This window comes from Colletotrichum truncatum (genome assembly GCF_014235925.2).
Source record: "Colletotrichum truncatum strain CMES1059 chromosome Unknown Contig_0006, whole genome shotgun sequence".
Taxonomy (NCBI): Eukaryota; Fungi; Ascomycota; class Sordariomycetes; order Glomerellales; family Glomerellaceae; genus Colletotrichum; species Colletotrichum truncatum.
This window is the reverse complement of record NW_027222403.1, coordinates 1,402,505-1,415,208: the sequence shown is the minus strand read 5'-3', so window position 1 is coordinate 1,415,208 and position 12,704 is coordinate 1,402,505. Positions and strand designations below refer to the sequence as shown.

The 12,704-nt window shown below is 52.2% G+C and overlaps 3 protein-coding genes across 3 annotated transcripts; all 3 read right to left on the bottom strand.

The window, feature by feature from the left end:
• Window positions 1-4,791: 4,791 nt before the first annotated feature.
• CTRU02_209659 (reverse transcriptase domain protein) lies at window positions 4,792-6,116 on the bottom strand (the record flags this gene model as incomplete). Its single annotated transcript, XM_070205317.1, has 2 exons — window positions 4,792-4,807; window positions 4,894-6,116. The coding sequence occupies 2 exons, from the start codon at window positions 6,114-6,116 to the stop codon at window positions 4,792-4,794; spliced, it is 1,239 nt and encodes a 412-aa protein (XP_070060965.1).
• Window positions 6,117-7,504: 1,388 nt separating this feature from the next.
• CTRU02_209658 (uncharacterized protein) lies at window positions 7,505-8,317 on the bottom strand (the record flags this gene model as incomplete). Its single annotated transcript, XM_036730279.1, has 1 exon — window positions 7,505-8,317. One exon carries the CDS (start codon window positions 8,315-8,317, stop codon window positions 7,505-7,507), a length of 813 nt encoding a protein of 270 aa, XP_036577979.1.
• Window positions 8,318-9,047: 730 nt separating this feature from the next.
• CTRU02_209657 (uncharacterized protein) lies at window positions 9,048-10,472 on the bottom strand (the record flags this gene model as incomplete). The annotated part of the gene is made up of 1 exon (XM_036730280.1): window positions 9,048-10,472. The coding sequence occupies one exon, from the start codon at window positions 10,470-10,472 to the stop codon at window positions 9,048-9,050; it is 1,425 nt and encodes a 474-aa protein (XP_036577980.1).
• Between the last annotated feature and the right edge of the window lie 2,232 nt (window positions 10,473-12,704).

Here is a 12,704-nt window from a genome sequence, read left to right as displayed (position 1 = left end):
AAAAAACCCCTGTTCGCGTTCCATCGAGCTAAGTAAGTGTGGTGACCGACGTCAGGCACGGGCGGCATCAACTAGGAACAAAACGGCTTGTCTTCTCTAAGTGAGCGAGCGGAGCGAAGGACGCTTAAGAATACGGTCGCTGGAGCGAGGTCACGTGACCTCGCGGCCGAGACGCGGCAGAGTGGGTCCGGAGGCCCGGAGCCAGCACGACACACCCCCCCAGACGGCGCGTAGTCGTCTGGAAAACCGCGCCTCGAGGCCATATCGCTACTATCGCCTAGATACAAGATTATGAGGCTATTCAGAGCCTCTTGTGAATATATATATAACAAAAGAGAGGTGTTGTTGTATTCGCCTCGGTCTTTGTGCTCGAAGTGATGTGAATATGGCGAAATTCGCCCTTGCGCGCCGCCTGGCGCAATAATCGCACTTTCCTTTATTCAACCGTCGTACTTGCCTCTTATTATTGCCAGTTGAATTTTCTGAAAATCCTGCCTTCTGATTGGCCCACAACGTGGGTTGCCCATCAGTTATTATTTCCTCTGCCCGTTGACTCTTCTGCAGCGGTTCCGGCCGTGGCCGAAGCGGCTGGTCTCCGTGCTGCCATTGACAGCCTTGTTGGAGGACACTTGCCGGCGGCTGTTCTCCCCGCGTACAACGTCCTGATGGACACGTACGCGGCCTCCCTCCGAGGTCGTTAAAAGAGCCCGCCCTACGGGGCGTAAGTACGCTTGCTTTTGCTCCTTTGGGAGCGTATCATGCTTCCTGGCCAGGGGCCAAGTCAAAATTTAACTTTCGGCCTCCGGGCCAGCATTGCTCGCGCGCACCTGTTTCTCTTCGCTTCTTGTGACTTGTGCCCGAATGTCTTGTAGGTTTAGAAGTGCCCTGAAGTGTTCGAACTTCGCTCGGGAGAGTGCTTTTGTGAGACCGTCTGCTGGCATCTCGTCGGTAGGCATATATACCACGTCGAACGTCTTCTTGGCATACTCTTGGCGTAGCCACATGTTCTGTATATCAACGTGGCGAAGGCGCGTTGAGATGCGTTCCTTGTCGCCTACTACCAGGCGAATCGTTTGGCGATTGTCACAATGGATCTTCCATACGTCTCCGAGGTCTAGTTCAATATCCCGAAATAAGCGTTTGAGAGCGATGGTCTCCTTAGCAGTGTTTTCGAGGCTAAGGAGTTCCGCTTCTGTAGTAGAAGTGGTAACGGTATTCTGTCTCGCGGCTTTCCACTGAATGGGACCGCCGAACAGTGAGATGATGTACCCTTGAGATGAACGCCGCGTCTCTTCGTCGTCTGCGAACGAGGCGTCGCCCGCAATTAGGAGAACTTGGGCACCTGCACCCCCCGAGCTACCGAAGCAGAGCGAAAGGTAGCGAGTGTGATAAAGATATCTAATGACTTGGTTCGCGGCCTTCTGATGTTCGAGAGACGGGTTCGTTAGGAACCTCGAGAGTATAGCGCAAGCGAAGGCGACGTCGGGGCGAATCATGATCGCAGTGTACAGAATTGAGCCGACCTTCTCTTGGTATTGCTTTACCTGGTCAGGGGTCTCTTCAGCGGTGTTCTTCTGGAGCGGGACGAATGGCAATGGTGTATGCGGCACGATCGAGTCGATAAGGTTGAATTTCTTCGCTACGCGTTCGATATATTGGTCGTGTGCGAGGTTAATTGTTCGCTTCTCACGGTCACGTATCACGCGAATGCCTAGATACCACTCGACAGGGCCTTGGTCCTTGAGTTCATACTCGGCTTTCACCCCGTTTATAACGTTTTGAGCAGCTTCGCGGTGGTCCCTATGGTATAAGACGAGGATATCGTCTACGTAGAAGAGTACCATCACTTTCTTGTCGTTTGAAGTGAAGAGACAGGGGTCTTCGCTTGCAGGCTTGAGTCCCAGGCGCCGCAGCGTTGATGAGAACTCCTTATACCAAAGGAGGGGAGCGTCTCGTAGCCCGTATAAGGCACGGCGGAGCTCGACGTACTTCCCGTTCTGTTTGAAGCCGTCTGGTAGGTAGCAGACGACAGGCGGGTCGTTCGGTCCTCTTGTTGCGTTTAGAAACGCATTGACTACGTCGAATTGGTCTACTTCAAGGTCGAATTCCGCCGCGAGCGCCATCGCTACTCTAAACGTCCTTGCTGCGAGGGTCGCTGCGTAGGTCTGTTCGAGAGGATGCTTCGCCTGGAGGTCGCCGCGGACGCAAATTCGTGCCTTGCAGCGGTCGAGGTAGCCGTCTTGATCAAGCTTGTAAGTGAACACCCACTTTAGAGGAATAGGTTTCGTAGACGCTTCGTGTTCGTCAATGATTTTCCAAGCGTCCATCTCCTCTAATTTACTTATCTCGGCTTGGGCCGCTTCGTAAAACAGGTTTCGGAGGTGGGTCGGCATTTTTTCAACACTTTTCCACGTTCGTGGGGGCTTTATAAGCTCATCTGTGTGTATTTTCACTCGCTGTGGAGTGACCGCTCTGGAGTGCTTCGCTTGGTGTATTGACGCGAAGACGAAGCAATGGAGCGTATAGTGGGCTTGGTTCGCTTCCTCCACAGCCTTCTGCTGATCAGGCATATAGGTATGGAAGAAAGTTTCCCAATTACGTTCCGTTTGTAGGAATGCGAAGTGTTGGGCGAAGCGAGGTGATCGTCTCGGTTTGCCCTGTTGTTGGCCGTAGTCCTTGCGGTTGTACACCCGCTTGGTCTTTATCTCGGGTTCGCGCCCGTTCCCATTATCCGAGTGTGGCCGCACCGGGTGAGTTGGGGAGTCACCCCCGAGATCATTACTCGAGTCGGCCTCCACGGCCGGTTCTCGTGGAGGTTCGTTGTTGGTCTTGACGTATATCACGTCTTCGACCGCCTCAGAGAGGGCTTCGTGCCCCGGGTCGGGAACGCCGGCGTCCATCGCTTCGGAGCTTTGTTGGCCGGTCGTTTGCCCGTCCGTCCCCTCCGGCGCTGCGGCCGGCTCAGGGGTCGGTTCCGGGGTGAGCAGGCCCTCTTCGCGTCGGCTGTTAACCGCGGAGCGTTTTACCGTTGTCTCTTCTGAGATTACGGTCGACGGCGCGAAGGCAGGTGGCAGGGGCTGCTCTTCAAGTGAAAATACGAGTTCGCTTGGTTTTGCAAGTCCGAGGAATTGGAGTCCTGGGTTCGCCGTAGCCGGAGGTTCCGAGATCTCCGTGGAGACTGTCTCGGCCACCTCCGCTTGTAAACTAGCTTTTGCATCGTCCTTCGAGTAGAACTTCGTCTCGTCAAAGGTAACGTTTCGCGTGATAATCACTTGATCAAGCGAGGGTATCCAGACTCTGTATAGGTTGTGAGCGTCCATAACGTAGCCCACCAGATATCCAATATGTCCTCGCGGTTCCACCTTGAAGTTACGTCTGTTCCTATCCGCTTCGCGGTCCTTTTTCAGGGGATAAGCCCTACACCCATACGCGTACGTCCAGCCCCAGTGGGGGCGAAGGTCGCGGGCGAGGCTCGCGCTGTATTGTGGTTGCCACCAGCGAAAATACTGTCGGAACCAGCTCTCTTCGACTTGAATTGGTGAGAGCCAAGCTCTTCGCTTCCGTGGTGACATATTGTACAGGTAGGCGGCTGCCATGACTGCTTCCACCCAGAGAGTAGTTGGCAGGCCCGCTGCGCTGAGCATCTTTATCGCTCGGGTTATTAATTCCTGGCCCGCTCGTTCGCCTCCGCCATTGGGTTCCTTGGTGTAGGGGGGTGTCTCTTCGATTTCAATCCCGTTATGCTGGGCCCAAAGTTGATACTCAGTCATTCCGTTTATCGCAATTACCGCGCGTTCTACGTCTTGTCTCAGCTTGCACAGGGTGACGCCTCGTTGGCGAGCGACCCATCGTTCGAAGTGCCTGAGAGCGTCGAAGACGAAGGTGTGCGATTTACTTACGCGCGGAAACGCGAAAAGACGACCGGTATATTCGTCTTTGATCACTAAGAGCCAGCGGTTCTTGTCAAAGCTTGTCGGGTAGTCGAAGAGATCCCATGAGACCCTATAGTACGGTCGAATTGCTTTCCGTTCAGAGGTTCGCCTCGAAATTAACTGTTTCGCGTGCGCTGTCGCGCAGTATTCGCATTCCAGACGCGTGGGTCCTTTTATCTTTACTCCTCTCACGTTTGACACCATTCGTTCTAGTGCGTCTGGTGCGAGGTGACCCGAACGAAGGTGCCATAACCAGGCGTCATCATACCTATCAGGTGGTTTACGAAGCGAGAGTCGAGCGGGATCCTGTACTGCAAGCACCAAATGGTTCACGATTCCTGCGTTACTCGAGGTAATTCGCTTCTGAGCAATATACTGGGAACCGGTCTTATATTCGAAGAAAGTAATGTTCATCTTCCTAACAAGATGCTTGACTACCACGCTGTTTTTGTACGTTCCCTGGCGAAGTGTGTTATCCAATCCGGAGTACCAGATGCCTGTCTTTCGGAGGAGTGCTTCCGAAACGATGTTAACGTGAAAGTTCTCTACGTATCCAACGTTATGGAGCGTAAGGTCTGCTGTGAGGTCTCCATCAGGGCCATTTAGTGCTTTTGGCAAGATCCACGTTCCCTTTGCTAGGATTGGGTACGAAGCAGTTCCTGAGTCGACTCTCTCGTCGCCGATGCACGTTTTAATAGAAGACGATTCAAGCAAGTCAAGGTTGTTAACAAGGTGCGTAGCTCCGCAGTTGTCGAGAACCGTGCTTCGTGACAGAACATGGGGTCCCGTCAGTGGGGTTGCAAATACGCTTGGTTGGTCGTAGTCCGAGTCGAAGTCGTCCGAAATTTCCCGGAGAAGTTCACGGCTGATCGTTACTGCGTGGATATTTCTCTTCAGTGTCACCTCTGACTCATTCTCCTCTTGCTGCGATTTCGCTTTAGAGCCGGTATTTCCTGACGACCTATTGCGAGGCGGCGCTGGGTTTCGGAAGCTGGGAGGTTCCGTCGCCCAGATCCAGCCTTTCCGAGCTAATTCGGCTCGGAGATCATAGTTCTCGGACTGATTGATACGCTTTCGAATCTCCTTGCACTCGTCCCTCGATAGTTTGTCCTGGGAAGGCTTGATTCGCCCGGTAAGGGCGTACTCCACGCGGGTGCACTCCAGGGGGTTTGCGTTGTGGGGTTTGTTGCAGGGGCACGCTTCGGATTTGCCTTTTCCTTTCGAACCGCTTTTTCCATCTGAGATTGCTTCGCTCGGGCGACCGGCAAGGGTAGCGTACACACCGCTTGTTTTACCCCGATTTTTGTCGTATAGGGTGTCCTCATACAGCAAGTCCTCCAGCATATCCCTGTATTCACTTACAGTAGGGATGCGGTCCCCCTTGCGCTCCATTTTGACAATTTCAGTGAGCTCGGAGGTCGCCCAGGAGGGGGCAAAACGGTGTCCCACCGCTCGAAGAAAAGTTTTCGAAGCGAGCGTTCCCTGGCTTTCCGGTATTCTGAATCGAAGCGCGCGGAGCAGTACTCGATGGAAGTCTCTTAGCCAGGTCTGGGGGTTTACGCTTGTGTTGGCCTTTTCCAGGAGGAGAAGGTACTCTTCGCGAACTGTAGTTTGACTGCTTGATTCGCTTGGAGCGTAGCGTTTCCGAAGGTACTGAATAAGAGCACGGAGTGAACGTTGGTTCTTCGCTAGGATCTCCGATCTCGCAGCGTAGAGGATGTCCTTGTCGACCGTTTCCTTAACCCAACGCTGAATAGAGTCGAAGTCCCGCTCCCGACGAGTTTTGAGGACGTCGCGGCCTGATTTTGAAGCGAGGTAGTTCGTATATCTTTCAAAGATCCCGGGCGTGTTTTGCGTGAGAGTTGGTTGTGCTACAGGCTCCTGGAGTTCTTCCCCTGTATCGTCACTCGCTTCTGCCCTATGCTGGAGAATCGAATCGTAGGCTTTCCGCTTCCGATCATAGGTTCTACGCTGCTTTTCGTTCTGCTGCGTGATCCATGATTCGATCGAGAGTTCTTCATCGTCCTCTCTTGGGTCTGACGGAGACGTAGTGTCGTCTGGGTCTATGAGATCCCAGACGTCTGCTGCGTCGGCTTCGGCGTAGAGAGCGTCGTACCAAACGGGGAAGTCCCGGCGGCAGGTTAGCCTTGTCGTACTCGTGAGAACAGATATCTGCGACGACATCTTCGTTGTAGAAGTTGCTGTTTGAAGCGAAATTTGTGAAGACCGTAAGGAGTTGATGGTGTTCCGCCACGAACCCTTCGTCTGGTTAACAGTAGAAAGGGGTGATGTGGTAAGCTGGGCTCATAACTGTGGTGACCGACGTCAGGCACGGGCGGCATCAACTAGGAACAAAACGGCTTGTCTTCTCTAAGTGAGCGAGCGGAGCGAAGGACGCTTAAGAATACGGTCGCTGGAGCGAGGTCACGTGACCTCGCGGCCGAGACGCGGCAGAGTGGGTCCGGAGGCCCGGAGCCAGCACGACAGTAAGCTAACTATCCGCAAACTATCCGCAAACTAGTCCCAACTTGGAGTTTCGTAGACGATATTATCAGCATGCGTCTGATAGACCGACGACAATAGATAAATCCGACTTGCAGCACAAGTAGCCGTCCGATATGTAAAGTCAATTCTCAAGATTACATTGCGTGTTTAATACGACTCAGTTATGTTTCAGCCAAGGCAGATGCTTACTTACGTGGATTCGCTTGTCTGACGGACAATTATGTATTAAACAAGATGGTAGAGGTATACACCTTTGCTTCCTCAAAACCAAGAAGACCCCGATCTACCACGACGTGGTATGTGTTATTTTAACCCAGCTCACAGTGCTCCCGAGGCTGTACAGCATGTTTCCGTGATTTCCCTATAAGAAACACAGATCTGCTCCATTGCGCCTGCGTCCTTATGAGCAGAAGCGGAGGATGACCACAGTGTCTAACCGAGTCTTGATAGTGAATCTTAAATGTGAAATAGATTGCCGCCATTATTTCTAATCGAGGTCATTTAGATAGCGTCATCCATAGAGTGTCATTGCAACAATAACTACACAAATGCGGTGAGTGGATCAACGATGGCTTTAGTTCTTGACTAGATAATTTGCGATTTCATGACATCGCAACACTTCAAATCACGATTCTTTACAGTAAATGAGCCAACCAGAAGCAGAAAGTCTCTTTCCAAGGAGACAACTGCGTGGTGGCTTGCAACATTGTTGTCGGTTGAAACTATCATAAGCCCCAAAGAAACGTGATCAGATATGATACGGACTCCACGACAATGTGCCGTAATACCAATCTTCTGTGCGGCGAAGTCTTTGATTCCTTACTACACGTTCGTGAATAGACCTTCAGAAGAGTCGCATGTTTCCAAAACGGATACTTATGTGTTGTCATTGTTGATCAGATCCATCACACGACAAATAATTCCACTTCGTCATTGAACAATGCCATAAAGCGCCACGGCCTATTGAGCCACAAAAGATGTAAACCCGTTTGATACTCACAGCACTAACCGTTTCTTTCTTCAAGCCTTAGAAAATGTACCAGGAACACAGACTCAATTCACAACAGTTACAATGGTCTCGCTGCCAGCCACCACACCCTTTGCTCCTTAGTCCTTGCCGAAATACCTTCACCTCTCTTCCACAACCTGAGACTAAAGTCCTCATACGGATCAATGGCCTCGTCCGTCATACCAAACTCCTTCAACTGCGGCGCCCAGCTCTGAACCTGCCCCAAAACAGCCTTCAACAGGGCGACGAAAGCAAGCCCGTGGCCGCTTCCATCAGAGTCTCGGTGCATAGTGTCAAACTCGACTCCGCACTGCCTCTGCCGACATGAAAGCAGAAGCAAGTAAGCGTGGATCATCTCGTGAATCGCAACTTGTATGACTTCCTTCAGCGACAAGGCCTCCCTCTTGTCGTCGCCATAGTAGCGGGTTGTGCTCAGACGGATAAGGATGCTGTGGCTTGTGCGTGGCCCGGCCTTGGCCTGGAGCGATTGAGTCCACCCTACGCGACCCCGCGCCTGTCCAACTTCTAGGAAGACAGGGTGGGAGACGTGATTGAGCTGGGTTGTGGGGAAAAGTAGTCCAAGGAGGCAGAGATCGTCAATTGACTTCATAAGCGAGAAGATGGTGCTGGCTGAGACGATTTTTGGGTTTGTTTCGGCGCCCTGTTTTGACAAAATGCGAGCGACGGTGTCTTTAAGAGGTTTTTCACGAGCGGTCCATTGCATTTGCCCTGTAATACTCTCAGTCAAGGTGATTGCGACGTCATTGATGTTGTATGATTGTGATTGTATTAGGTGTTCATTCTTGCGAAATATTGACGAGTGATGCTGACAACGCTGCGGTAGATTTCTTGTTCGCATGTCTTCGGCCATTTTTCAGTTGGGTAGAGAACGAGTTGGGATGCGGCTTGCTGTCTTTCAATTCCAGAAGTCTTCCTGGCGAGACGTCCATTTTGTAATCTTCACATAATTGCAGTTACGCTTGGGTGCTTCTGGCACAAATGCCAACTGTCGCAGCACGGGCACGTTCCCTCACCTCATAGCGCCCCCCAAGGAGGAGGTGCATGGTTTCATGGAAAGGGCTCAATCTTTTTGTCGATGTCAGCGTTGTCAAACAATGTATGCAGGTTGTGTCGCAGTTCTTTGTATGTAGGGCATGTGCAGTGTTGTCGGCGGACAGCCCTCAGAGGGTTCATTGCCATGAGTCTGGAGAGCACTTCAGGGCGAGGAATGTCACATAAGAGCCAAGGCATCATGTTTATAGTCTGTTAGATAATATATATGGAATAAATACTATGTGTATAGTACGTCTGAAATGCTAATGCTAGGCATGATAGGTGTCTAAAATGATGGAGACGAAGGGAATTACAAGATTGTACTTTGTCCAGTAGCCCATGATGATGCACCTAATAGATTCCCATGTAAGAACGACCGCCGCCACAACCATTGATAGAACCGTCAATAACACCGTCGCCATGCTAATATGCTTTTAAAGTAACCGCACAACCTTATTCAAATAGGCCAAGACAAAAGGGAAATAGGCTGAAATATGTATACGTATATATACACAAATTGGTGATGCCATATCGTGTTGCGGCATCTCCTAACGTATAGTGATGACTGAGTTAGTATTGTTGTCATAACTCAAAGTTGATGTTCCTCGTCGGTCATCGGGGCGGGCCCATCGCCCAAAGTGTGAGTCATAGTGCCGTTCGTAGTGAGCAGATGAATGTCTACTAGAGGCGTAATCGTCAGGGAAGAAGAGTCGACCACGTGGCTCACGGATTTCGCCTTCCTCCAACGGCTCCACTTCTTCGAAATCCCCCTCAGTTGTTGTCGGGATTGTCGATGTGGGACTGCTGGCCCTGCTAATTGGAAAGTGCCCTCGGTGGTCATTGATGCAATAATCCCATCGGTCCTGATGCTGATTTCGTGATCTCCCGTAGTCGTGGGCATGGTGGTCATAGATTGTGTGATGATGATGAGGAATGAGATATTCATGGCTGCCTTGATAGATGGCTCGTGAGGGGGCGTCCGTCAACTGAGGATCATCAACTGCAAATCGACCCTCGTCCTCCCGGAAGTGATCCAAGTCGGCCTCCATGTCGCGCAAGTGTAGGTTGTCTGGGCCAGCCCAAAGGTCAATGAGTTCTGCGATTTTTCGAAATCCTGGTGTGTGCCCGCCGCAATAACGAGCCTTAATGCCACATTTGATGAAAAGGTAACTGTGAATAAGCTCGTGCAAAAAGGTTGAAATGAGAAGTCGGCGATTGTACTTCTTGTCTTTCAAAATCGGATTCGAAAGCACTATGAGCGTCTCAAAGCCTCCCATCTTTGAGCGCCGAAGAGCTGTGGTGCCGATAATATGGTCCTTGTACTGAGCACTTGATGCATGGGACCAGTCCCAGGTTACGCGCTGAGAGAGAGAGTTGTGGAAAAAAATTTCGTTTGCGGCCGAAAAAATGCTCTCCAGAGCAGCGTTGTCAATGGAAAACTCGGCGTGTCGAGACCGTGGTTGAATGAGAGACCTTAGGATCCTCTCATGTTGAGTGTCCTTGGCCCGTCGACGACTGAGCTGCAGTCGGTCCTCAACCATCCGAGCAGCGGCGTCGTCGCCCAAAAGTCTCGATTCTTCATTGTCTGCGATGTGGTAAATGCTTGTGTCCGAAGAGATTGATAAACCGGATGCGGTCCGTTCCATTGGCGATGGGCTGACATCGAGCTCTGCACATTCGGGGGTCGGAGGTGTTGGAGATGCTTCTTCTCGAATCACCAGAAACGACAAGTTCTGTACAGGTATTGATCCCCGCGGTAAACAGCTAGAATCCGATTCGGGGGTATAATGCGATAGCTTCGCTCTCTTGGGCAAAGGAGCTTCGTCGTGGTTGTCGTAATTGTCCTGAAAACCGTGCTCATCGAGATGACCAACCCGCCGCTTGCCACCCACAACGTACAGGTCGGCACTGAGGGCATGGTCCTCGTCGCGGGACGATGGCCTTGCCTCCCCTCCTACCACCCAAAACGCCATTGAACATGCTTGGAAATTTGCAGATGGGTGTGAAAAGGTGAAATGGAGGGGAAAGGGCAAATCTCGGAAGATCGGGGTAGGAAAAGGGTTGGCAGGCCGGGGGCGTCAAGGTGAAATACGGGCAGCAGAGCGCCCTGGTGTCATGTGCGCCCGGAAATCTCATTGAGCGACCGGTGGAGAAGTGTGGCCGGCGCCGGTGTCCAATGGTTGCGTACGGCAACTAACGAGGAATGGATAACTTGGGAGAACCATGCCAGAGAAACGAAACAAAAAACAACGGTTTCGAGTAATCGAGTGAGGCGAGTGGTAGACGAATTGCCCGTCGGCCAGCCTGTTCTCTGGAGAACAACAGCTGCATGGGCAGACCCAGCTCAGGGCCGTACAACGTTGCAAGGCCCGTCTAGGCCCCCTTGGCTGGCGCTCATATGCAGAATCCCACCCAGCGGGACGACGTTTGGGGGTGGTTTGGGTGGACGGCAGCGGACGGTCGTACGAGCGGTGTGTGGGAGCTAAGGCGGATATGCGTGTGCGGCGTTGCGCATGGCAGATTTAGTGCGAGTTCCATCACTGCCATCCGCCGCCCAGTGCAAGGAACGTGGCGTCTCCAGGCCACATAGCGTTGGAGCTTGACGAACCTACATTCCCATCCTCGCTATCGCTAACCTTGCAAGCCCCGGCTAGGAACCTCTATCACACATCTCGATTGACCTGCGCTGCGCTTCAAGACAACAATGACGCATGATATTTCGGCGGTTGATGCCGTCTCACATATGCACGCTGTCAGCTTGACAGTCTTTTCAGCTGCGTGGCCTTCAGAGAGAACGCCCCATATCGATGGTTCGCTGGATGGATAGAGAGAGCGGCGCGGGCGGAAGAGTTGAGGCATGCGAGTGCCCTCCCTCAGGGGCTGTGGGGGGAATGGTGGGCGGGAGGCGAGGGATGGCCGGGTTCAACAGATCTGGTTGGATTTGGCAACGGGGGGCTGGCCCTTTGCCGCTCATCATTGGCTGCGCCGCCTTAGGTTCGACCTCTCATTGGTTGCCTCACCCGTGCACATCGTTGTCTCTGGTCGCCTCCTTTTTTGAGGCTTTCCAACACTTTGGAAATTGAGATTGGACTGCCAACCACTGAAGCCAACACTCATCCACATCCCCGTTCTCTTCTTTACTTGCTGACCGGTCCATGACGACTCAGCAAGACCCACGGAGCATTCTCCGATGCAAAGGCCAAACGAAAGGATAACGTTGGCTAGAATGCTGACCTCTGCATCCCACCAAGTCCAGCACGCGCCGAGACACATGTCCGGCTCATGGCTGCACTGCGCCTTTATGCCATGTCATGCTATGCTATGCCATGCGATGTGTTTGCAATGCATACAACATTTCCGAATGCTGTAGCTGACGCATAGGATGGCGAGGAAAGGGTCCTGTTGATTGACAGCCAGCGGCATTTTCTGCTTCCTTAGTAACACTCGCGGACGAAACAATGCTTTTCGCCCTGTCTTCGTCAGTCAAGTATTTGCCACAAACCCAAACTTCTCAGGCGGTGCCGATCTTTACTGTCTCAAGGGAGCTTGCTGTTTGGGATTTTGCCTGTTCGCCCCCAAGTGGTGACTGGAGCCGTGTCTTACGAGGCCCGCACGCATTGAGTGCTTGCGTCTGTCAATCTTCGGTCCATTAGGCTCGGACGATACCTATGAGCACGGACTGCGGACAGGCCGAACTCTATCTGCTTGACTCTTTAATGCGCCAGTTTCCTCAAACTTCCACAATCTCCTTAGAAGCCTGTCTCCTGACTTGGTCCTCTCGGTAGATGTGGGGTGGTTTGGAGTTCATCTTGCGTTAATCCGTGCCGAGATCCATCACGATTGATAGTAATGTTTCGTATGTCGTAGATCGGCAACGGGCTAGCAGGTTGGTTTGGATAATTGCTAAGCCTTGTCCGAATGCTTCGCCAAGTCGGATGTGGTAGATCTGAGGCTTCAAGTTCTAATCTCACTGTTGCGGGGGAAATCATTAGCGGCACAGCTGTCGCTTCGATTACCACAAGTCCGGCTGAAGCTTCATAAACTTGGAAGAGTAACCAAGGTGGAGACGGAAAAGTGACTCGGGAAGGGCGTTACCGAAGCACCACCGTCTGAACGTGCTTTGGCACTCTTGTCGTCGCATATTCTGAGATAAATCCATTGCTGCCAAGATGTAGCTGATGCTAGGAGTGCGCCCGGCTCTCTCT